General features: G+C 42.2%; 2 protein-coding genes across 2 annotated transcripts; one reads left to right on the top strand and one right to left on the bottom strand.

The window, feature by feature from the left end:
• The first annotated feature begins 45 nt into the window (after positions 1-45).
• Positions 46-10,802, top strand: Prp8 (pre-mRNA processing factor 8). The gene is made up of 20 exons (XM_065476204.1): positions 46-207; positions 333-571; positions 631-799; positions 872-1,036; positions 1,092-1,307; positions 1,423-1,635; positions 1,692-1,923; positions 2,222-2,532; positions 2,587-2,804; positions 2,863-3,089; positions 3,299-3,508; positions 3,843-5,077; positions 5,195-5,341; positions 5,402-5,552; positions 5,753-6,493; positions 6,617-8,071; positions 8,272-8,465; positions 8,894-9,275; positions 9,784-10,211; positions 10,510-10,802. The coding sequence occupies exons 2-20, from the start codon at positions 334-336 to the stop codon at positions 10,718-10,720; spliced, it is 7,143 nt and encodes a 2,380-aa protein (XP_065332276.1). The 5' UTR covers positions 46-207; position 333; the 3' UTR covers positions 10,721-10,802.
• Positions 10,803-14,303: 3,501 nt separating this feature from the next.
• On the bottom strand, positions 14,304-19,555 carry LOC135933985 (heart- and neural crest derivatives-expressed protein 2-like). The gene is made up of 3 exons (XM_065475470.1): positions 19,425-19,555; positions 17,606-18,161; positions 14,304-14,588 (listed from the first exon to the last, which is right to left on the bottom strand). The coding sequence occupies exons 1-3, from the start codon at positions 19,493-19,495 to the stop codon at positions 14,493-14,495; spliced, it is 723 nt and encodes a 240-aa protein (XP_065331542.1). The 5' UTR covers positions 19,496-19,555; the 3' UTR covers positions 14,304-14,492.
• Positions 19,556-26,098: the final 6,543 nt, after the last annotated feature.

Genomic DNA, 26,098 nt, shown 5'->3' on the forward strand with positions numbered 1-26,098 from the left:
CTGATTCTGACTGACAGTGCGCTAAGAGTTTGGAGCGGTTTGGAGGTAATAAGCGTAATAAGCATTTACCAACAAACCTGAATAATCAGACCCAACGCATTAGTCACATAATTTTCAGTCAAAAACCTGCATCAGTAGAAAAATTATTAAATCAGGGATGCAAGCGATTAATTAGACTTACAACAGAGTGCAAGTTATTTGAGAAAAGTACGTAAAAGAGCTTTGTTTAGGATGCGCGCGCCATCTTGGTATCCGGCGTGTGCATTTTTGGCTAATACAACCGGCTTGACTGTTTTTTAGGAAAAAAGTAATAACATTTGACAAATTTACAGAATGGCCGGGCTCCCGCCGTATCATCTATTGGGGCCGAACCCGTGGGCCATGATGGCCCAGCAACAAGTGCAGATGGCCGCGGCGGCCCAGGCGGCACACGCACAGGCCGCTCAGCAAGCCCAGATGCAGGCCCAGGTGGCCCACGCTGCGGCCCAGGCACAAATGATGGCCCAATCATCGGGTCAGCCTCAGCCGCAGAAGGCTGACTTTATCTCCGAGGAAAAACTGCAGGAAAAAGGTTCATTAGCAAACGGAAGACGCCGAGAAAGTTAATAATTTTAATTAATTTGTTCATAGCCCAAAAATGGCAACAATTGCAGTCCAAAAGGTTCGCGGAGAAGCGCAAGTTTGGTTTTGTGGACGCGCAGAAAGAGGACATGCCTCCGGAGCACCTGCGCAAGATCATCAGGGACCACGGTGACATGAGCAGCAGGAAATACAGACATGACAAGCGCGTCTATTTGGGGTGAGTGTCGTCCCTATCACTCCCTAAGGTGTCTGAGCGGCGCTTCATGCATTGGCTGGTGTATTTTTTCAGGGCACTTAAGTACATGCCGCACGCTGTCATGAAGCTGCTTGAAAATATGCCCATGCCCTGGGAGCAAATCCGGGATGTGAAAGCGTTGTACCATATTACTGGCGCCATCACCTTTGTCAATGAAATCCCGTGGACCATCGAGCCGGTCTATATTGCTCAGTGGGGGTATGTAAATCAAAATTTTATTTTCTTGTTTGATGGCAAAATAATTTTATTTTAGCACTATGTGGATTATGATGAGGAGAGAAAAGCGAGACAGACGGCATTTCAAGAGAATGCGTTTTCCTCCCTTTGATGATGAGGAGCCGCCGCTCGATTACGCTGACAACGTGCTGGACGTGGAGCCGCTCGAGGCGATCCAAATTGAGTTGGACTCTGAGGAAGATGGCGCAATAGCTGAGTGGTTTTATGACCACAAAGCTTTGGTCGGCACAAAGTAAGCATTCCTTCTCGGATTTTAAAGACAGCGTTTAGTTTGGGAAACAGAAATTATTGAGATTTAGAATGAAGAAATCTTTATCAAGAATAATCAGACTAAAAAATTACTTCAGGTACGTCAACGGCTCAACATACCGGAAGTGGAACCTATCGTTGCCCCAGATGGCCTGCTTATACAGGCTGGCTAATCAGCTGCTGACAGATCTGGTCGACAACAATTACTTCTACCTGTTTGACTTGAAGTCATTTTTCACGGCTAAAGCCCTCAACATGGCCATTCCAGGCGGACCCAAGTTTGAGCCTCTCATCAAGGACGCCAGCACCCAGTGCGTTTTACACAGTTAAACTTAATTTTAAAGTCAATAAATTTTGATTTTATCAGGGATGAGGACTGGAACGAGTTCAATGACATCAACAAAATCATCATTCGACAGCCGGTCCGTACTGAGTACCGGATTGCGTTTCCCTATCTGTACAACAACATGCCACACTTCGTACACATGCCTTGGTACCACACTCCCAACGTGGTTTATATCAAAACCGAGGATCCTGACTTGCCCGCCTTTTACTTTGATCCGCTCATCAACCCAATCTCACACCGAAATGCAGTCAAGGTGAGCTTAAGATGTGGTGTAACGTCATACATATCTTGATCCCTCTGTTAATTTTTGTATAAATATATTAACTTGGTAATATTTTTGCAATGATGATACGCGCAGGGGTCCTGAAATCGGCCAGACATGTGGGCCGACGGACCAGATAAACGCGGCTCCAGATCCTTCAGTTAGGTCAGGGCCACGTTTATCCAGACCGGAAAAAGCGCATACTGAGCTTCCTCTACAACATAAAAATCTTCAAATTGAGATGAAGTGAATTAGTTTTTTTTTATAAGTGCGACTCTCATGGTTGCAGGTGGTGGAGCTGATTCCTGATGATGAGGAGGAGTTTGAGCTGCCAGAGTTTGTGCAGCCGTTCCTGCAAGAGACACCGCTTTTTTCAGACCACACGGCAAACGGCATCTCACTGCTGTGGGCGCCGCGGCCGTTTAACATGCGTTCAGGCCGCACGAGACGCGCCATTGACGTGCCGCTGGTCAAGTCGTGGTACCGCGAACATTGCCCTCCTGGACAGCCAGTCAAGGTGCGCGTCAGCTACCAGAAGCTGCTCAAGTACTACGTGCTAAATGCACTCAAGCACCGCCCACCTAAGCCACAGAAGAAGAGGTTTTACCTGCCACTCTTTAGATTACATTCAATTTCTAACTGAATCTGTTCCAGGTACCTGTTCCGCTCGTTCAAGGCCACGAAGTTCTTCCAGACGACGACCCTTGACTGGGTGGAGGCGGGCCTGCAGGTCTGCAGACAGGGTTACAACATGCTCAACTTGCTGATCCACCGAAAGAACTTGAATTATCTTCATCTTGACTACAACTTCAATTTGAAGCCAGTCAAAACTCTGACCACCAAGGAGAGAAAGAAGTCGCGTTTCGGAAATGGTACTTCATGCTCCCATAAGCTATTTCTTTTGTAATTATCTCAATTGTTTGGCTGCAGCATTCCACTTGTGCAGAGAAATCCTGCGACTGACCAAGTTGATAGTGGACTCGCATGTTCAGTACAGACTGAACAACGTGGACGCCTTTCAATTGTCTGACGGCCTTCAGTACATCTTCGCACACGTTGGTCAACTGACCGGCATGTATCGTTACAAATACAAGCTGATGCGACAGATTCGCATGTGCAAAGATCTCAAGCACATCATCTACTACCGCTTCAACACCGTAATTACATTATATATAATTTTATTTTCAGTAAAATTAAGTGATATAAAACTATATAGCAGAGAGATTGAATTAAGCTATTCTCTCAGAAATATAAAATTTTCAATATTTCTACGATACAAAAAACATCCGTTGAATAATTAAGATTATCTATCACCATCTTCCACAGCCAGTTCTGAAATTGCATCATGATTTTGCCTTTTTTTCAGGGTCCCGTAGGCAAGGGTCCTGGCTGCGGCATCTGGGCGCCAGGTTGGCGTGTGTGGCTCTTCTTCATGCGTGGCATCACGCCTTTGCTTGAACGCTGGCTTGGTAACCTGCTGTCCCGTCAGTTCGAGGGCCGTCACTCCAAGGGTGTCGCTAAGACTGTCACCAAGCAGCGAGTTGAGAGCCACTTCGACCTTGAGCTCAGGGCTTCTGTAAGAATCGTTTCATTTCTTTACAAAATCAATCTCAATTTGAATGCCTTGAAAATGAAAGCATTTAACAAAAACGAAAGCTAATAATTAAATACGGCAGTATTAGAGAATTATTTTAATTTATTTTTTATTATATTTTTTTTTGCTCATATTATCCCTGTCCGAGGACCGGGAAGGGCGCGCAAAAAATGTATAAATATTTTAGGGTGGCATTAAATAAATAGAAACTTAATATAAATTAATGAATTAAAAACTCTGTATTTTAACACTTTAATGCCATTTTATTTTTCCCTCTAAAGGGAACTGAGTGAATTTTATGGTTGACCTGTTTCAGGTGATGCACGATATTGTTGACATGATGCCTGAAGGTATCAAGCAGAACAAGGCGCGCACGATCCTGCAGCACTTGTCAGAAGCGTGGCGTTGCTGGAAGGCAAACATCCCGTGGAAGGTGCCAGGTTTACCTACGCCGATTGAGAACATGATTCTGCGCTACGTTAAGATGAAGGCTGACTGGTGGACCAACACGGCGCACTACAACCGCGAGCGTATCCGGCGCGGTGCCACCGTCGACAAGACTGTGTGTAAGAAGAATCTAGGCCGACTGACGCGTCTGTATCTCAAGGCGGAACAGGAGCGGCAGCACAATTACCTTAAGGACGGTCCTTACATTTCGCCCGAAGAGGCGGTGGCCATTTACACGACGACCGTGCACTGGCTTGAGTCGCGTCGTTTTGCGCCCATTCCCTTCCCTCCGCTCTCCTACAAGCATGACACCAAGCTGCTGATCCTGGCGCTTGAGCGACTGAAGGAGGCGTACAGCGTTAAGTCGAGGCTCAACCAGAGCCAGCGTGAGGAACTCGGCCTGATTGAGCAGGCTTACGACAACCCTCACGAGGCGTTGTCGCGTATTAAGCGTCACCTGCTCACCCAGCGCGCCTTTAAAGAGACTGGCATTGAGTTCATGGACCTGTACAGCCACCTGATTCCGGTCTATGACGTCGAGCCGCTTGAGAAGATCACTGATGCCTACTTGGATCAGTACTTGTGGTATGAGGCGGATAAAAGACGCCTCTTCCCGCCGTGGATCAAGCCCTCTGATACTGAGCCGCCGCCACTGCTCGTCTACAAGTGGTGCCAGGGCGTCAATAACCTGCAGGACGTGTGGGATGTGAACGAGGGCGAGTGCAACGTGCTGCTTGAGTCACGATTTGAGAAGATGTACGAGAAAATCGATCTGACCCTGCTTAACCGACTGCTGCGTCTCATCGTCGACCACAACATTGCTGATTACATGACCGCCAAGAATAACGTGGTCATCAACTACAAGGACATGAACCACACCAACAGCTATGGCATCATTCGCGGTCTGCAATTTGCCTCGTTCGTTGTGCAGTACTATGGGCTTGTGCTGGATTTGCTTGTCCTTGGCCTTCAGCGTGCCTCTGAAATGGCTGGCCCGCCACAGATGCCCAACGACTTTCTCACCTTCCAAGACGTGGCCACTGAGGCTGCCCACCCCATCCGCCTCTACTGCAGATACGTCGACAGAATCCACATCTTTCTCAGGTTAATTCATATCTTTTTAAAAATTCATAAATAGCCACCAATTAGGAAAAATCTTAAGCTCAATTTAAAATGTGTTTTATATTTATTTTGTTTAATATTTGACATTATTTTCTGCAGATTTTCGGCCGAGGAGGCTCGTGATCTGATACAAAGATATCTGACGGAGCACCCTGACCCTAACAATGAGAACATTGTGGGTTACAACAACAAAAAGTGCTGGCCCAGGGATGCCAGGATGCGACTCATGAAGCACGACGTCAACTTGTGCGTATTAATTATTTCCCGACTTAACAAAAATGATTGTCTTATTTTTTTCTCTTATAGAGGTCGTGCTGTTTTCTGGGACATCAAGAACAGGCTGCCGCGCTCAGTGACCACTGTCCAATGGGAGAGCAGTTTCGTCAGCGTCTACTCCAAGGACAACCCCAACCTGCTGTTCAATATGGGAGGCTTTGAGTGCCGCATTCTGCCTAAGGTACGTTTGTTATGTTTAATCCAGCTGTGAATTTTTATTTAATCGTAAATCTAAATCAGTTATACAATTTTTATACCAAAAATATTCAGCTGTACCATTTAAAAGCGTGTGATATTTTATTTTTCAATTTTTTTTCAATTTATTACATGGAACTTTAATTTCAATTGTTATTCACGTTATATGTTTTTTCCCTTTTGCAGTGCCGAACGACGCATGAAGAGTTCACCCACCGCGACGGTGTGTGGAACCTGCAGAATGAGGTGACCAAGGAGCGTACAGCGCAGTGTTTCCTTCGTGTGGACGATGAGAGCCTGCAGCGTTTCCACAACCGCGTGAGGCAGATTCTGATGGCGTCCGGCTCGACCACGTTCACCAAAATCGTGAACAAGTGGAACACGGCGTTGATCGGCCTGATGACCTATTTCCGCGAGGCTGTAGTCAACACACAGGAGTTGCTGGACCTGTTGGTCAAGTGCGAGAACAAGATCCAAACTCGTATCAAGATTGGCCTCAACTCAAAGATGCCGTCGCGTTTCCCGCCTGTCGTCTTCTACACTCCCAAGGAGTTGGGAGGTCTGGGCATGTTGTCCATGGGCCATGTGTTGATTCCGCAGTCTGACTTGCGATGGTCCAAGCAAACGGACGTGGGTATCACTCACTTCCGCTCAGGTATGAGCCACGACGAGGACCAGCTCATTCCCAACCTGTACCGCTACATCCAGCCCTGGGAGTCAGAGTTCATCGACTCTCAGCGCGTCTGGGCCGAGTACGCGCTCAAGCGGCAAGAAGCGAACGCGCAGAACCGTCGTCTCACACTCGAGGACCTTGAGGACAGTTGGGACCGCGGCATCCCGCGCATTAACACCCTCTTCCAGAAGGACAGACACACGCTCGCCTATGACAAGGGCTGGCGAATCCGTACTGAGTTCAAGCAGTACCAGGTACGCAATAAAATCATGCATTCATCAATTGACAATAAGCCTGAAAAATTCAAATTTTACCAGAAGCAAGTTTTCATTCCTTTTTCTGGAGAGTAATATGTATCTTTTTTTGCTGTCATGCAGGTGCTGAAGCAGAATCCGTTCTGGTGGACGCATCAGCGTCACGACGGCAAGCTGTGGAACCTGAACAACTACCGCACGGACATGATCCAGGCGCTTGGTGGCGTGGAGGGCATCCTTGAGCACACGCTCTTCAAGGGCACCTACTTCCCCACTTGGGAAGGTCTGTTCTGGGAAAAGGCGAGCGGCTTTGAAGAGTCGATGAAGTACAAGAAGCTGACAAACGCGCAGCGATCGGGTCTGAACCAGATTCCGAACCGTCGGTTCACGCTGTGGTGGTCGCCCACGATCAACAGGGCCAACGTGTACGTCGGTTTCCAGGTGCAGCTCGATCTGACTGGAATTTTCATGCATGGCAAGATCCCGACGCTGAAGATCTCGTTGATTCAGATCTTCCGTGCTCACTTGTGGCAGAAGATCCACGAGTCGGTGGTGATGGACTTGTGTCAGGTGTTTGACCAGGAGTTGGACGCCCTTGAGATTGAGACCGTGCAGAAGGAGACGATTCACCCTCGTAAATCGTACAAGATGAACTCATCGTGCGCCGACATCCTGCTGTTTGCCGCTTACAAGTGGAACGTATCGCGCCCGTCGCTTTTGGCCGATTCAAAAGACACAATGGACAACACGACGACGCAGAAGTACTGGATTGACGTGCAGCTGCGCTGGGGAGACTATGACTCGCACGACATAGAGCGCTACGCCCGTGCCAAGTTCCTTGACTATACGACGGACAACATGTCCATCTACCCGTCGCCCACGGGCGTGCTGATCGCTATCGACCTGGCGTACAACCTGCACAGCGCCTACGGCAGCTGGTTCCCTGGCTGCAAGCCGCTCATCCAGCAGGCCATGGCCAAGATCATGAAGGCCAATCCGGCCCTGTATGTGCTGAGGGAGCGCATCAGGAAGGCGCTGCAGCTGTACTCGTCCGAGCCGACCGAGCCATACCTCTCGTCGCAGAACTACGGTGAGCTCTTCTCCAACCAGATCATCTGGTTTGTCGACGACACCAACGTCTACCGCGTCACCATCCACAAGACGTTCGAGGGCAACCTCACCACTAAGCCCATCAACGGCGCCATCTTCATCTTCAACCCGCGTACTGGCCAGCTCTTCCTCAAGATCATCCACACGTCCGTGTGGGCCGGCCAGAAGCGTCTTGGCCAGTTGGCCAAGTGGAAGACTGCTGAGGAAGTGGCCGCCCTCATCCGCTCGCTGCCTGTTGAAGAACAGCCCAAGCAGATCATCGTCACCAGAAAGGGTATGCTTGACCCCCTCGAGGTGCATCTACTCGACTTCCCCAACATCGTCATCAAGGGCTCCGAGCTGCAGCTGCCCTTCCAGGCCTGCCTCAAGGTCGAGAAATTCGGCGACCTCATCCTTAAGGCCACTGAGCCGCAGATGGTCCTGTTCAATCTCTATGACGACTGGCTCAAGACCATCTCTTCATACACGGTCAGTAATGGTTGAAAGGTTAAGGTTCCTAAAAATTCTTGACAATTTCGGCGAAATAAACGTCTAACATCTACAGCCCGAGTAATGGGTTTTGGCAACAATCCAAAATGTAAATACCCGTCCGTTGTGGTTTATCGCTAATTTTCCCTCACCTTTATTTATTAAATGATTGCTTATTTCAATGTTGGAACTGTTTTCAGGCGTTCTCACGGTTGATCTTGATCCTACGTGCTCTTCACGTGAACACTGAGAGGACAAAGGTGATCCTGAAGCCGGACAAGACGACCATCACCGAGCCGCACCACATTTGGCCAACACTCACCGACGATGAATGGATCAAGGTTGAGGTGCAGCTCAAGGACCTCATCCTCGCTGATTACGGCAAAAAGAACAAGTAAGTTTCCCGCTCTCGTTCTGTTAATTTGTTCTGTTTCCTTTAGCTCCAAATTCAAATGTAAAAATTATGATGATTTATCCCCTCTTTTGAAAGAATGAAAAAGCAACCTTTTATGATTTGTCATATAAAAATATTTATGCTGAATTTTTTTACCTCTGCAATTGTTGCACAGAACTGAAAGTCAGCCTTTTTCACAAATAGACGCCTGTTGCTATGCCATCCACTATTAATTTTGTAAAAACAAACTGTGAGGAATGGCTAATTTTTATCGATTGTGAGTTTAACCATTTTTTAACGCCTGTTTTTTTTAATTTACACAATTTCTATTGTACTCTTTTGTGCAAATAAAATTATTCACACTTCACATTAGATTTTCAGATTTCCTATAAATGTGAGTAATCAGCAACCGAATTATCAATTTCCAGCGTAAATGTGGCGTCCCTGACGCAGTCTGAGATCCGCGACATCATCCTGGGTATGGAGATCAGCGCGCCCTCGGCACAGCGGCAACAGATTGCCGAGATCGAGAAGCAGACAAAGGAACAGTCGCAGTTGACTGCAACCACGACGCGCACGGTCAACAAGCACGGTGACGAAATCGTAACGACAACCACGTCCAACTACGAGACGCAGACATTCAGCTCCAAGACGGAGTGGCGCGTCAGGGCCATTTCAGCCACCAACCTGCATTTGCGCACCAACCACATCTACGTTTCCTCAGACGACATCAAGGAGACTGGCTACACTTACATCCTGCCCAAGAACGTGCTCAAGAAGTTTGTCACCATCTCCGATCTCAGGGCACAGGTGAGAGCTTGAAAATTGTTAGTGTTGATTGATTTTTACCTGATATGGACGCTCGCACGATTCTACGCTTTAGTTATTGGTGAAACTATTGAATTCATGCTGCCTTTCCCAACGTGAACTTGTACAGTGGTGGAAATTTTTCGATTTGTCAATTTTAGCAACTTTTGGAGATTTGAAGAAAAGGGCCCTAAATTTCAAAATTGATTTAAAAATACAGTGTTTGTTCAAATTAGCTGAAATTTTGATTTTAGACTGTTTAATGAGAGATCCGTAGGTCGTTTTTCACGTTTTGAAAATATTTAAAATGTCCCACCCGGGTTTACTGTTTATTTATAACTTATTAAGTTTTCAATGGTTATTTGAAGAGTTAAAAACTAGAACAGGTTTTTAAATCTTCAATAAAAACTTAATTAAGAGCAATAATTGCAATGGTATAATTATCTTCACTTGACTTGTCTAGAGTGATTTGGTTTCCCTAAATTAAATCTTTTATCTCCTCTATTTCCAGATCTCAGGGTACCTGTACGGAGTGAGCCCAGCGGACAACCCGCAGGTGAAGGAGATTCGGTGCATTGTGATGCCACCGCAATGGGGCACGCACCAAACCATCCACCTGCCAAACCAGCTGCCGGACCACCCATACCTCAAGGAGATGGAGCCCCTCGGCTGGATGCACACGCAGCCAAACGAACTGCCGCAGTTGTCGCCGCAGGACATCAGCACGCACGCCAGGGTGATGGCCGAGAACTCGACTTGGGACGGTGAGAAGACGGTCGTGATCACGTGCAGCTTCACCCCTGGCTCGTGCTCTCTCACTGCCTACAAACTGACGCCCAGCGGCTACGAGTGGGGCCGTCAGAACACCGACAAGGGCAACAACCCCAAGGGATACCTCCCCAGCCACTACGAGAAGGTCCAGATGCTCCTTTCAGACAGGTAAAATAAGGTGGTTGCTAAAATTTAATTCAAACCCATTTGATTTGATGATATTGCCGCTGGAAGACCAGCCAAATATCAGAATAATTCGGGGTTTTTTCTTTGTAGTCATATATTATTTTAACACAATTAAAATAATTCCGTGGGCTAAAGGTAAAATTTTAAGTGGTTAAAACGTTCAAACTTTTTCTCAAGACATACATTTATTTTATAACTTGTCATATCCATGACCCTATAAAAAAGCGGGCAAAAAACTGGATTGATCCTGAATAAACAAGGGTTTCTAATTTTTCCTCAGGTTCCTGGGCTTCTTCATGGTGCCTACGCAGGGCTCTTGGAACTACAACTTCATGGGCGTGCGGCACGACCCGAATATGAAGTACGAGCTGCAGCTGGCCAACCCAAAGGAGTTCTACCACGAGGTGCACAGGCCGGCGCACTTCCTCAACTTCTCCTCTCTAGAAGAAGGCGACGGCGTTGGCGCCGACCGAGAAGACATGTATGCTTAATTGTTTCCGTAAACGTTCCGTTGTATGTAAATATTTTTGTAATTTTAATTTTGATCGGCAATAAAGAGAAAAAAAATTAGAAGTTGCTCGCTTTTTACTCGTCATCTGTTTACCCTGTGAATAAATAAATGCTTTTATTGCTTTCTCGCTCGCTCATAAAATGTACGAATGCACGCCGTGGTTTGTTTGCCTTTGACTTTGAAGTCGCGTGCCAGCCGCGATTTAACTGTATTTTCAGCCTCCCATCTGGCGCGGTAAAATGCAATCAAAGCTAAATTGATACTCGTACGTGACGAAAAAAACCTTATTCAATGGGAAATTTATCCTTGGTAAAAAAGTAAGGAGGAATGCAGAACTGAAAAATGTAAAAATAATTTTTTGCCGCTACTTGAAACACTGAAAATTGGTGGAAACTGGAAAGGTTAAAGTATCCCCACGGTAGCGGTCAAATTTAAGAAAATCGGCTTAAAAGTTAACAAGCTAATCAAGCGGCGAGCACTCATTGTTAGGAAATCATAATTTATTTTGCCAGAAGAGAAATTTTCCTCATAAATCGAACGCATTTGGGTATATCGCGACGAGAAAAAACGTAATTAAGCGAAAATATCATCCATTGACAAACCATTTTTCAACAAATTTGGAATCATCTTAAATTTAACCCTTGTACATTGAAGAAGTAAACTTTGTTCAATTCCTCAAACATACTCCATCAACCACTTCTCGCTTTGGCCAAAAATGCAAAATGTTATCTATTTTTGGCCTGTAATGCGAAAGATTAGCCTCTGTGGAAATTAACAGAAACGGGAAAAATAATTAAAACATCAAGAAAGAAATCAAGCTTTGCAACCCCCAATTTCGGAGAGTAGGTTGAAGACTAGAAAAATATTTGTTTCTTTTCTATTAATTGCCCAACGTGCAATAAAAAATGTTAGACAAACTATTGTGTTATATAAATTAGCTTCTTAGTAGTTCTTCATTGATTTAGGGATGTTAAAAGCAGACTCGACAGATTGAGTTTTGATTCAGGCGATCGGTGAGTGTGAGCATAAATATCAGTCTGAATTAGGAGCTCGTCTTTCGGTGCAGTGAATTTCGGTGTTTATTGTTGTAAGCGCGAGAAGTGATACAGTGGGAGGAAGTTCTAACCGCGTGCGACGCACTAATTTATCTCGCTGATGCTGAACAAGCAAACACAGCGAGTGTGAAAAAGCGGCCCAAAGCATCGACCGACACCGACGCACTCGCTCTCGCCCAAATACACCAAGTCACCTGAAAATAATTCCAGTCCGATACTCAAGAAAAGCTTGGATGATTCGACAATTAATACTGAGTAAATTTTCGTTTCTGTCAAACAGAAAACGATTGAGCAAATTCACTTTCGTAAATCTACTCATTTTCTCTCATAAAAGGCTTAAGAAATCTGTTACAAGTATTTAACTTGGGGTTTGGCAAAAGGGCGGATAGTGTGATTAATTCGATTAAAAACAAAACGCTACACTCCAATTATGCGATTGAAATTTCAATTTCCAGAATTTTTTCACGTCAGTATTTAAAGAGCCCAAATTAGTTCTTTTGAATCAAATACAATAAAACGCAAAAGGACCATTTTTAACCAGCGTTTGTATTGATCTTCACCTTTTGCAGGGATTTTCACAATCAATTTTCATGTTCATAAAAGAAAATTACATTTCCCAATTTAAAAAAATCCCTTTCATTCCATTCAGACAATTTTTCCAATCCATAAATATCAATATTCTGGCTGCACAAACTTGGAAAAAATCTCATTCCATCTAGAAATTTAATTTTCCTTTCGATTCTTCAAAATATTTTTAATTTTTCTTTGCCCCCTTTGCAGCACAAAAATGGTTTATCAGAAAGCCAGAACCGAATTTTTAAAAAGCTTCACCTATTCGCGACTAAAAAAATCTCAGCAGCAACAGACTGGTGCAATCTGTCGTCGGGACACTCAGTAATAAAAGTAAAATAAAAAGAGAGACGAGACGACTGCGCTTTTTTGCCCCTAAATATTTACTCCGTGTGTGTGTGTGTTCAACCCCAAAAAGGGGGTGCGTGGCGTCGCAAATTGAATTATGGGACACTTGCTGAACCGGAGCCGGCGTCAATCGTCAAGAAATCATATTTTTTTACGGCAAAAGCCGTGTTTTCCTTAAGTGGCCAGCTGCGGGTGCGTGAAATATGGGAAACGAGACACCGGCCTATCCCACCCCCTCGCCCCCCGCCTCGGGGGTGTCTCGCTCTCTCAGGCTGCTGGCGCCTGTGGAAATTTCTCTCCGCCAAACACGTCGCGCGGCTCTGGGTCAAGTGGCATCTGCATATGCACGCGCGTCGCCCCCTTTCTGCGCCGGCCGGGGGTGGACGCACCCCTCGCGGTGGGTCTGTAATGGCCCGTTTAACTCGATTATGCGGCCGTGATGGGTTCATCAAGTCGCTCCCTCGGCGCCTTTTAGGGTCCCTTTCACTTGAGTGCTCTTCTCTTTCGACTTGACTTTTTTCCCTGCACCAAGCAATTGAAAATAATCTTTATTTCCCGACTGAAAAATTGTGCAGACAAGTTTTTTTTGTGATATTTGAAAATTCCTATGGTTGGATAATTTCTCATCATCATGCAGAACCAATATTATTGCAAGCCACAAGCTTCAAGTCTAAGGTCCAGAAAATTTTATTTTATTTCTTTATTGCCTTACCTTGGCCCTATATGACCGAAAAATCCTTTGTGAAACCCCGAAATTCCATTTTTTGCTGGTTTTACATGCGTCTTAAAATCAAAATTTCGGAAAATGTATATCAGTAATCCCTTCCCTAACTTATTTGTTCAGATTGGTAGAGGAACAAAAATTTGGACACCAATGAACTCGTCTCATCAAATCAAAAAACGTTACTGTCGTAGTATAAATATCAAGGTCACTAAATTCGATTTTTTGAAATGGAATTTGATTTAAAAAAAATAAATTATTGAAATATCCGGATACTCGGCCAAATTCTGGCCCACTGCTCATTAACAGACAAATTTGACCAGCAAAATGAAGCTCAAATTTGGCTACGAAGGAAAACAAGTGAAAAAAATCGAACGTTCTGTGTGTCCTTTTCGCTGACAGCAGGGGAGATTTTTTCTTTCTTAGTTTTTGCTTGTTCTGTTCGAGCGTGGTGCTATATGCAGACTTGCATTCGGTGGCTGGCATCGGCGGCAGATTTCCTAATTGCCGACCGAGATAAGAGCTAAGTGCTTCTCACAATAAACCGACCGGCCAACCGAGTGTGACGCATTTTAAAACCATCCACTAAATCATAACGTCTGACGCGTGATTCAATCGCGGCCGGCGTGGTCCACTTTTTCCTCTCCGGATGTGTTTCTCGCAACTCTTTCGTCCAGAGCCGACAAAAAGAGAAATAATTTCCTGAAAATCGATTTTTGCTGCTGATTTGATTGCTCATAAGAGACATGCAAAGAGGAAAATTCCTGTAATTGATATAGCAATGTCTTTCCCCATTAAAGTTTCAGATATACGAAGGAAATATTTACAATTTACATTATATGGATAATGTAATTGAAAGAAAGGCACTGTTTTCAACTTTATAATTATATATTTGCTAGACTTAAGTGTTTAAATAAATTTACAAATCTTTGGTTCTCGTTCGGTCGTCAGTGACTCATATTGCGTTCTTCTTTCCTTTTTGTGTTGATCGCAACTCAAAAACGGAATTTTAAGTACGTGCAGCTCGCGTTGTAGCACATTTTTGGCCCATGTCGTGTTCATTGTTTGAGCTCGTTGTGCACCCACACGTGTTGCGGCCAGCCAGTCCGGCCCTTGTTCTTCCTACTCATCTCCACTAGCTCCAAATTCTCCATCTGAAATCAAAATACATAACACAGGTATTGGTCAAAATGTTTCTTTAAAATTCTTTTTTTAATCTTTAAAGTTTCGTCGTGGTAGCTGAACAATTGCGCATATAGGTCGACAACCAAACGCGAAATTCTTTGTTGCAAGAAAAAGGCAAATTATCAATTCAACATTTAAAACTGTGTTTGTTGAACGATGCGCAATTTTTCCGCAAATATTTATGCGTATGTAAAAAACCTTAAATTGAAATAAACAATGTCGACACCCTATTCAGGAAGGGTTGTCGCAATCTAAAATATTGTGCAAATATTTCTAACATTGCCTGATTTACAGGGAATTTTTTAAAAAGTCGTTCTTTTTCAGACACTATTCTTTCACTATTGATGTGGATTAGACGAGTTTGTGTCCAAAATGATTAACATTTAACAACTTGTCCGTAACGACTAATTCCGTTGTCCAAAGGTCAAATTAACAAAAATAAGGCTGATTTTATTTAATTTTGAAAGTCAATAACATAAAAATTGCAGCCCATCTGCAAGTGACATTTACGTTAATATTTTTACTATTTTTGGTACAATCGAAGTCAAAGTTTTGCACCCTCTGCAAATCTATATTTTGTTTTTGCGAAACGACGCCAATTTTTCTAATAACTTATCAGGAACTATTTTCAGCAAGTTTGTCGGTTCTTTATTTTGCCGTAGAAGAAGATGAAGAAGGAGCAGAAGAGAGGAAAGCACAAACAAACAAAGCAGCCGCGTAATAAAGAGGAGTCTGCGCTCGGGGAGCGTGCTTTTTATTGGTGCACGGGCGCGATATTATTCTGCTCGGCGGAGATATCAACTGTGGGCTCTGGCTTGTGTCAGCCGAGCCGCACATGGCCCTCTCGTAATTCGATTACCACCGCGGATAATCATCGCTGCTGCTGCTGCTGCTTCTGTTGATGGTGCGAGCGAGCGAGCGCGCGCGCGCCAATCGACCCAATTCAATTAGCGCCCGGCAAATCGAATCGTTGTTGGCGAAACACGGAAACACTGTTAGCACGATTAACTGCCAGCCACACAAAAACCGCAACAAACTGCCTGCCGACACGTGCGGAAAGAAAATAAAAAGTATTAGGTTCCCATAAGGACTCAGAAGTTAATATTTTACTAGAATGGCTGAGCCTGCTGTCGAGTGGCTTAGCTGAATAAATTTTTGAAAGTTATTTTCGCAATTTATTTTAAATGTAATTTATTTTATCAAACAAACTCCGCTTCCTATCCCTTTCGATAGTTTATTTTCCTGAAATCTAAATCTACTTCTTGGTTTTTACCAAGCAAAATTTACTTTATCAATACCCTTATAAAAACACGCCTAAAATGTGATAATAAAAATATAAAAACAGGGCCAATGTAAACGATAAAATAATCTTATAAATTAATCTGCAAAAACAATCTTCGTCACTGAAAATTTGAGAACAGGGGTTTTTTTAATTCCAAATTTGGGTGAGTGAAATAAATCTTGAAATTTATTCGAACTGTTTGTAAATATGATAATGCTACTCGTCCGTTATGATCTTCTTTTCATAAATTGTTTGCATTGTTTTTATCATCAGCAAAACAAGTAAGCACTTTTTTAATGAAATTCATGTGAATAAGTTACTTAATTATTATTGCTTGTGCACAAATTTGGACAGGTATGTATACCTTGCGTCGCACGTTCACGAAGAGCAGGTTGCATACACACCTATAATTGCAGGCGCAAAAGAAAAGTATTTTATGTATACTCCATTTCCTGAGAAAAGTTTTATTTTGAAACAAAGGAAACCCAGTTATCTGAAATCATTAATTTTTCGGTAGCAAATAGGGTTGAAGAAGAAAGCTTTTTAGAATGAAAATTATTTTACGGTCGTAAAAGATTCCGGTAAACGCTCTAGGAAAATCGTAAAAGCATATATCTCCTATTGAAAGGCTCAATGGGTCGATTTGGCGGGATTTTTTGTCGTTAAGATTGTGAAGTGAAGCTTAGATATAGGGATATTCCGAGTTTAGAGCATGAAAGAAGGAGACGTTCCCTATTTTTTTGGTAATCTCAAAAACTCACGAAAAGGGTAAAAGGCGATGGACTGCAATTCTTGATTGGGTTCAGATATAATCAAGAAAATTTCCCCACCAACCTAAAATTTTGATTCTTAATTAGTTTTAATTTAGTTAAAAATAGCACGTCAAATGTCAAGGTCATCTTTCACACCCGTTTTCCGAAATACCGATTTTAAGGGTGAAAACCATCTTTGATTTTTTTGGTATATATGCCATCAACAAAATGTAGACCGTAAAATTCTGCATGAGTTTCATCGCTGCAAATGCGATACCCTTGTTCTTTTTAAGTTTGATATCCAGCCCAAAAAGCCTCTCTAATATTGAAAATGTGCACAATGTTGACAAAAGCGAATTTTCCGTAATTAATTTACAAGTAAATTTAAATAAAGGAAATTAAATTAAATTTACTTGTACGCATTAAGGGTTGTTAAATATGACTATTCGAGGTCAATTCGAAACTACAGAGTCTGACCCTGACGTGACTCTCGGGGGGTCAAAACACAACAAAATAACCTAAATCATCGAGTTTGGTGCCTTTAAATAGGTTTGGGATCTTATAGAGTTGAAATTTGAAGTCAGAAATGGAAATGGGACATGTTAGACAACAAATGTTTAATAGCCATGACCACTACTTGATAATGTTTAGAACCAAATTTTTGATATAACTTTTTCTGGCATAATTCTATGTAATATTTTGCGCGTTCAAGAATTTAATTTTCCAAATGAAAAACCGTCATTGTGTTACCATGAATTAATGAAAAATGATGGGGTTCAATTTAAAATCTAGAAGGATCTACGTTATAAATTTTTTGTATTGATTCAAAATTACGAAATTTCCGTTTTAATTTTCCTTTCCATTTTAAAATTAAAATATTATCTGATGGATTTGTGTTAAAATGGCCTTTCCGATCCAATATTTGACTCAATTTTGAGAGATAAAAACGCACCTGAGGACATCCGGCGGAGAAGTCGTCCGAGGCGAGGTCGTGGGGGTGGAGGGAGTGGAGGTGGTGCCTGGCGGCGGATCGGCGGGCCACCACCTGCTGCAGGTCGGCCCTGAAGGCGCTGCGTGCCGTGTCGATGGAGATCTTGTCGCCAGCCAGCATCTCCATCAGGTGGTTGATGTAGGCGATGGCGTGCTTAAGGGTCTTGATCTTGGACAGCTTCGTGTCGCCAGGGATGCCGGGGATGTGCTCCCTGAGCGAGGCGAACGCCGTGTTGATGCTCTGCGTGCGCCGCCGCTCCTTCTTGTTGGCCGTCGAGCGCCGCTTCACCTGCCGCACCGGCGGCACCCCCACCCCCAAAGGGCCCTGACCCTGGCCTTGCATCTGGCCCTGAGCCAGGTGCAGGTGCACGGGGAACTCGTTGGCGGCCGATGCAGAAGAAACCAGTGGAGGCTGGTACTCGTCGCACGGCGACACCGAGCGGCCCGAGCTGGCCGGCGAACAGTCGCCGCCCCACACGCCGCCGCCGTAGTACTCGTGCTGCGGCGAAGGGTAGTACCTGCCGAAAAATAGGAGGAAAGGCTCTTGAAATTGATTTATTGCCTAATAGTTGGGGGTGAGCCCATTTAGGTGGGAATTTACATATATATATTTTCAAAATTGTATTTCGGTCATTTCAAAATACTATATGAATTTTTAGCTATCATATTTTAGAGGTCTCAGTCAGCGAGCTGATCTTTTCACATGTCCAGCTGCTAGCCACCGTGAATTTGGCTAAGCTACATCAGCCACCGGTTAAAAAGTCGACAAAATTATTGAAAAGTTCCGGAGAAAAATCATTTCATTTTATTAAAACTTGTGCTTTTTCTTGAGTCGTATATTTCCGTTTTAGTTATAATCACAAGGAAAGTTCTTAATTTTTATTTCAAAATCACAAAAAATGCGCTCTCTTAGTGAAATTTCAATGGAAATAAATCACCACCGCTTAATTTTGATAAAAAATATCTTTTATCAATTTTTTTTCAGCTTAGCGACAAATTCATGATAAAATTGTTTATCTCATTTTAAGGAAAATGACTAGCAGAATTAAATACAAAATATCCCCTTTCTTCATACATAGCATTAATTTCTTTAACGGTGTACTATGTACAAACCTTGTAATATTTTTGAAGACATCCTATATTTTTGAAATTGCTAGTATCTTATTGTTCTTTATTCTTGCCAAAGTCATACTCATACAATTATGAACAGATATAAAAAATTACAGCAAGAAATGGCATACAATGCTAGCAAGTTCTTCCACAGAACTTGTGTTCTATCCCATATAGCTTTGACCAAAATTACTCCTAATCGGAGACCTTATACAGTTAGAATGCTATGTTGTTGCAAGATTTTATAATTTGTTGAATTCAAGAGATCATATACCGTAGAATCTAAATTTCCGCATTGCATTCTGTTCGCAATCAATTCAGTTTCCGCTTACATCAAACAGTCATCATTCATTCAGTAACGTAATTATATAATGTTTAAAATGTTCCCCAATATAGAAATAAAATATCAACAGATTTAAAAAAGTAAGACTTAAAATATCGCATTTTAAAAAAATTCTTAACCTCAACAGGGAAAGATCATGTCTTTAATTTTATTTAAAATTTTGTGAGCATTCTGGAAAGAGCTTAACACGAAATTAACGGAAACTGGCAGAACATATCATATAAATCAAAATTATTGCCTCTACAAAACCAGTTTGAATTTTTTTCCAATATGAAAGGAGCTCGTGTTACAGCCTTAATTTTCACCAGGCCATTTAAACTATGCATACCTGTTGTAGTAGATGGGCGCGTTGGTGCAGTCGACGGGCGTCGCGTACGAGTTGCCCATGTCCAGACTCATGTTGGCTGCTGGGCCGCGCTGCTGCAACTAACGCACTGGCCTGAGGATGCGGATACTGCATCTCATTTCTCGTTCGCTGCGCCTGCGAGCTCGGGGCGGGGCGCCAGGACCGCCCCTCGCGGGTCCGAGGATGCCAATGGCGGCCGGCAGCGGCCAGGGGCCACCCCAGGGGCAACTGATTCAACTTTGGTCACTGACTTGCAGTTTAATCACTGCCAATCACCAAAACATTATGTGAATATTCCTCACCAGTGAGAAATATAGAAGCTACGGTGGCCGAATTGTTTTCTTTGCATGTTCAGTTTCTGCACTCTAGAAAATTAAGGATTACACCTGAATGAAACAATTATGTTTACACCCTCTCAATTTTTAAGTGGTACATATTTTTAATGTAAATTTTAGTGACTCAAAATCAGGGTTCCCCAATTTTGCAATGCGAAAAAATGCACCAGTGTTTTTTGCGCAAAAAACAGCTGGAAAAACACACCATTTTTGGGGGTTTCCGCATTAAACCCGAAAATAGTCGGATTTCGCTCCGAAAAAGTCAGAAATTTTGGAAAATTACGTTAAGAGTTACAATTTTTAGTCTCTTGGTGAAACCAGTGGCTTTAATACTGATTTTTTTTAAATCCCTAATTTTAGTCATCTATCATGATAATTTTTGTTCTCCCATAAGTATGCATGTGTTTCAAAAAAATGCGAAAATTTGCAGAACCCCCCCCCCCCCCAAAAAAAAACAGTATTCTGCAATGCAGTGGGTTTTCCGAAAAAATGCAGGTTTTTGCGAACCCTGCTCAAAAGCAAACGGTAATATTAAAATCTCTAAATTATTTATACTGTAAACCAAATTATCAATAAATATGCCTTAAAGTTTGTTGGTATGATGTGTGTGCTTAATATTCATCAAAGAAGGCCTGATTTGTTGAGTAAAATTGATTTCTTTAAATTATGAACTTAATATTAGATATTTTGCCTCGACTTGGCCGTTCCAACGGTGTGCAAGTCTTGCAGGTCGAACCAATACAGAGCCCGTCAGGCGTCGTCAATAAAGTGGCTATGTTTCAGAATTTACTAAAATCGATCGTTTAAGGGCTGCTATATCGTCAGGGTTCGATTTCTCGACGGTTGTGATGGTCTGTATGGCACCAACTAGTACAAAATTTGCGTATAACAGGCAAAAAATGAATATGAATTCGATTTTATATCCATATTAGGCAAAATGATAAGATTTAAATCAAAAGCGCAACCTGTAAATATTTTATTTTGTAAAAAAGTGGAAAGTTTGTAAAAAGTTATGTGTTTTGCTGTATCTATCACAGGATATAGATTAAAAAACGCTGTTATCTTTTGATACATTTCATGTCACGAAAGAAATATATTAAAATCCATATTTTCCCTCATAATAATAATTTATTACAATTGAAGAAAAATATTTAAAATTATATTTAAAATTCGTGTAATATTTTTTCCTTGTCGCACGTATCGTTAATAAATCCAGTCTGCCTTGTTGTGCTTCTCCTTTTCAATAATTTTGTAATGTAACCATTGGCATATCGTGTTATCTTTTACAATTTTTGTGAGCGAGAAAAAACAGTATGAAACAGCAGCAAAAAAGCCAAAAAAGTAAGAGGCTAAAATAAGAGATTCAGTAAACAACGCATACGTCTAATTACTGATTTTTTTCTCTTTTAAGGAAATTAGAGAAGAGATGAACTCTTTGAAATCCGATGCGGGAAAAGGAGCGGATCCCGGTGAGAGTTGGACGCCGACAAAGGAAAGTAGAAAAAATTCGGCGCACTTTCCGTCGATTTCCGTTCGTTTGAAGCAGAGACTGTGCCGCGGTCAAAGGTCGTCCGTCGGCTCTCAGCCCCTGCGTCGGCGATGCAAAAAATAGACGGAGGGGGTGGGGGTGCAAGACGCCAGCCAGCCTGCTGCCTGCTGCTTGTTTTCTGGGTCACCAGCCAAATTAGGACTATTTTTCAAAGCGCTAAATAATTGGCTCACATGCTTTCCCCCTCAAAATTCAAACAAAAATGATTTATACATTTAATATTAAAGTTTTTTCCTTGTCCACCCTTTCATGCTCTGCACTTAAATTAAAAATTTCATTGCCATTAAAAAAATGACTAGATGCTAGAACAAGCAAAATAAACCGAGAGTAAAATTATGAGACTGATTGCTTTTTGAAACAAACCATTGAAATAAAATAATCTAGTTTGGAAAAAGATTTTTTATTCAATGTGTGCTGCATTCTTGACAGGAAAGGGAATGACAAGACTTATAACTCACTGATTTTAGAGAAATAAGAAAAACTCGAACAATATTTCATAACAACACAAAATATTTGCCTCCGATCGTGGCGGTTAAATGCGGTTTGAGTAAATTCGCACGGATTTTGGTCAAATTTGATCAGAGCGGATCGTCGTAATTATTTTAAACTGAAACAAGGTGGTAGTTGGGTGTGGAGATCCACCCCTTTCTCTATAATGCCCCTGGAGGGTGGGTTTTTGGGCGAATTGAACTAGAACAACAATTAACTTTTTGAAGTTGATCAATAGTTTCACAGTCATCAAGAACTCAAATCTGGAGTCCATTCTTACAAATAATGATCGATTTGTCCAAAATTGTTCAGTGCACACACGTTGATAAACTTAATAAATAATCATGGGGTGATATGCGGAAAAATTAGGACGAGATGAGACTTTTAGTTTCCCTGCGATGACGTTAAAAGTCTTGCTTTGCAAATATTGACGTCAGCGATGACGTCTTGACCTCTCTCATCTTTTTATTTTTGCGTAGCTATTCATAAATTTCTATGATTTTCTAAAAGTTCCACAATTTGCACAGGAAACAGCCTGTTTCATCTGAATTGCGATAAAATTTCAGCGCGCAGCGCGTTTCCTGCTGTTGCTATACTGTTGGCATAGGACGCAGATAAGATTTTCGCTGCTAATGACGGCGATAATATGCGCTGCGCCGAAATGTTTATATGCCCAACATGCGGTGTTGCGGTGGAGAATTTCGGTTCGCACAGCTGTCAAAAGCGCGCTCTAGTCAATCATCTGCGCGCGAGATAAACTGCGAGCCTGGGATGAATGAGCCTGACTGACGACTACATTAGGCGCGCACTAATCCGGCCCTTGACTCGCTTGTCCAGTCCGCAGGGGGCGTCTTCCGAAACACGAGAAACGCATCATCTCTTGTCGCCGTCGTCTGCAATGCACACTCGTATAACTTACACCCCGCGCGATACACACGAGGGCAGGGAAACACATGTGTGCGCGACGGCGGCGGCGGCAGTAAATAAATCTCATTGTCACCCTCGCGTAGAAATCGGAGACTTGAATGACGGGCCGACCACTAATTTATCGACTCTTTGTCACTTCCGACCTAGGCAGGCGCCAGTTTAGCGCCTACGTCGCATTTTTACCAAAAGTCTTTGTAACTTCTTACTTCGTATAGTTATATTATTTGCAAGATTGTTGTTTGGTTGATTTGGTCGTTGCAAAAAACTGCTGGCAAGAGATGATTAAATTTAATTAAAAATTTTTGTCTTCTGGAAAAAAGGCTTTAGAAATATTTGAATCTTTTTCTTAATTTTTTAAGTGGTCCAGATGTAAATAAATTTAAATAGATGAGGCTTTTAAAAATGGGAAATTACCAATTTAAAAATTTATTTCATTCTTAATTGGTCAAGGCAAAATTCTTTAACCTTCTACGCGAACGATTAAAATTGGATTATTAACATCAATTCAATGTCTCAAATTCACTACTTGTGTGAGGCAGGCAAGCACATCCTGCGCGAACAGGGTTGTGTTTTGCTGTGTAAGGTCCAAACTGACACTGACCAAGGCTGAAAAGCCGCTTTGACATATGCCTTGCATGCGTTGAGCAGTTTTTTGGCTTTCGAAAAGAGAAATTTTATTAACTGCTGCAAAGGAGATAAAAACAGAGTCGGTCGGAAGGGGGGGGGGTTTGAATGAGCCACACTCGCCCCTTAGAAAATATTCACGGTCAGTCTGTGTGTGCACATGTGCCAGACGAATGGTGGTGGTGGGTATTTCAATTGCTAGGTTTGCACCAAAAACTGACATCAAATCTGCAAAAAACGTTTTAATCTCACAGTCTTTTAAACTAACCACAAATATTGAATTTTTCATGCGATTTATTGCAACGTGCATGGCATTATTTACACAGTAGAGAAAATAAAAAAGAGAAAAGATGGCACAAGTCCAATATCTGTCAAAAATATACCGAAAAAAGCAAAGTTTGTATTTAAAATGCGATTGAGCAGACAAACAAATTATTTATCCCCGCACAAAAAGTGTTTATAGATTTATTTTACAAAAATTTTGAAAACTGCACAGTTTATACCTGCTTTCTAAATTGCCAAAAAAATCATTTCAAACTGAGGGAAAAATCAGCCGAAATTTTAAAAGCACACATCTTTCAGTTTCAGTTTGAATTTTACGTTCCCGATTTACTTATTTGTAGAGGAGATTACAATAATCTAACAGCAATTCTCAAGAGTGCGGTAAAACCACCCTCTTTGCTGCCGGAAGAGATTTTAATTGAAAGCCGCTCAGAGAGAAGGAATTCGAGGTTCACAGTTGGTTTGAATTTTGAACTTACGAGCCCTCCAGCGTGATCGATTGCGACAAGTTGGTGCCGACGCGGGTCCTATCCCATGGGACGGCGGAGACAGGTGCGGCGGGGTCGCGGGGCTGATTGGGCCCGACGTGACACGTGCTGGAAAAACAAACGCTGATCATGGTGCTCAGCCGCGCAGGAAGCTGCACTCCTCTTCCTGCTGCCATAATAAACAAGTGAAATAAACATCGACAGACGCGCTGAATCCTGGACATGTGTGACAAACATAATCGAGCAAAAAATGCGTGATGGATCGAGCAACAAGGAAAATCATCAGATAAATCGGAAACACTCAATAGCTTGTTTCAAAATCTGAACCTCAAGGAAGAAATTTTAACTCACAATTAAGGGAACGCTAAATTATTGCATTTTCGCAACTATTTGATAGTGTTTGATAAAAGATGACAATTTGCCAAAGGGGTTGTTCCCGTTATTTATTGTTCACTACTTGATTCACGCCTCTGTAATTTAAGTGTCCAAATTTTAAACTGCCTTAGAAAAGTGGTCGTATTTCAGTAAACTTTAAACAATTTTGAAATCTGCTCAGCTTGTACAGATTTTTTCCAGAACTGTTAAAAATTCCAAATTTTGTCAGCATTCCGAATTTTCCAAGATTTTCCTCCAAGGACAGTTTAAATATAAATATTATATTTTGAATTTTTTATTTTCCGCTAGGCAAAAATTGTGGCAGAAAGCCGTAAAGTTTGTTTTTCATGTAGTGGATCGACTCGTGCGCGCGTCAATTCCAGCGGAGCAGCACGTACAGCTCAAGAGGGCCGCGATAATCTCGAGAATGCAGACATAAAAGAGGAGCACATGGCCCTGCTCTGTCCATTCCATTTACGTTTAAGCGGCGGCTGCTCTCATCTTCTCCTGTGCGGATCGATCATCGCTTGCTCCTCTGCCAGCTCTCAGACGATTATTATTTTGAACCGCGCTTTCGGGCTGCAAGGCAGTGAATAAAATTCTGGCAAGGAAACTCTTAGGGTTCGACGTTTTAATATTTTAGCGAAACCATTGAATTTGTGTATAGCGTCCATCAAGCTATAGGGATAATTTTTTGATTCGACGGAGTTCTCGATCTACTAAGCTCCAACCTAGGAAAATTGACCCAAAAATCAAATTGTAATTCTTTATTGGTAGAATCTACTAGAGGGAATAAATAAATAAATTTTGTATTTGACCAATATTTTTACATTCAAAAAAACTTTAATATTTTGAAGGGCAAAACCCCTCGATTTTTGAAGAAAATGGGAAATTTCATTAGCTTTAAGGATAAATAGTAAGTAGCCCTATTAACGATGAGCCATTAAAAATTTACAAAGTCTAGAGCTCATATGGGAAATTTAAGTTTTTACCAGACGTAAAAATCCATTGAATACAAAATTCAGCGAAAATGTGAGCGAAAACTGATTTTAAAATCAATTTTTAAATTATGTGCCTATTTTTTAAATCTCCACATAAATCTGGAATCGTCGAATCGAAAAATTTCCACCTCTATACGTGAATGACATCACGAAGGCCTACAGTTAATTCATTTTTACTAAAATCTGAAACGTTGAATCTTTAGAGTTGTTTGCTTTGCATGTAAAGAGTCGGTCGTGTTAAGCGACCGTAGTTTTATTAATCTCATATTTTGCTAATAGCGGCTCTGAATTTTTATTTGCTGGTTAAGTACTGTTGATTTGAGGCCTGAGTGGCCGAAATTGCGGTCTGGTACTAGAACGTGTGAGTAAAATCGTGTGAGTGTCATCTTTGTATAAAAAGTGTCGTATCTTAAAGATTACAGACAGACGTAAATTGCATGTATTAACACAAACACAAAAGATTTTGTACAATAATTGCCCTGAATATTTAAAATGTTATGTTACCCCCATGCGCGATGTTGACTTGATAGGCAGGTCCAGAGCTCATCGATTGAGGCTTCTGGCTCCGCGTGTAAATGTTACTGTG

Source organism: Cloeon dipterum, chromosome 1, assembly GCF_949628265.1.
Source record: "Cloeon dipterum chromosome 1, ieCloDipt1.1, whole genome shotgun sequence".
NCBI lineage: Eukaryota > Metazoa > Arthropoda > Insecta > Ephemeroptera > Baetidae > Cloeon > Cloeon dipterum.

Excerpts from the sequence above, each read along its gene's own strand:
- Prp8 (XM_065476204.1), top strand. The coding sequence starts at position 334 with ATGGCCGGGCTCCCGCCGTATCATCTATTGGGGCCGAACCCGTGGGCC. Across the intron at positions 8,072-8,271 it reads AGACCATCTCTTCATACACG|GCGTTCTCACGGTTGATCTT; the intron begins GTCAGTAATGGT and ends AACTGTTTTCAG. Across the intron at positions 9,276-9,783 it reads TCTCCGATCTCAGGGCACAG|ATCTCAGGGTACCTGTACGG; the intron begins GTGAGAGCTTGA and ends CTCTATTTCCAG.
- LOC135933985 (XM_065475470.1), bottom strand. The coding sequence starts at position 19,495 with ATGAGTCTGGACATGGGCAACTCGTACGCGACGCCCGTCGACTGCACC. Across the intron at positions 18,162-19,424 it reads GCGCCCATCTACTACAACAG|GTACTACCCTTCGCCGCAGC; the intron begins GTATGCATAGTT and ends ATTTTTCGGCAG. Across the intron at positions 14,589-17,605 it reads TCTCCGCCGGATGTCCTCAG|ATGGAGAATTTGGAGCTAGT; the intron begins GTGCGTTTTTAT and ends TTTTGATTTCAG.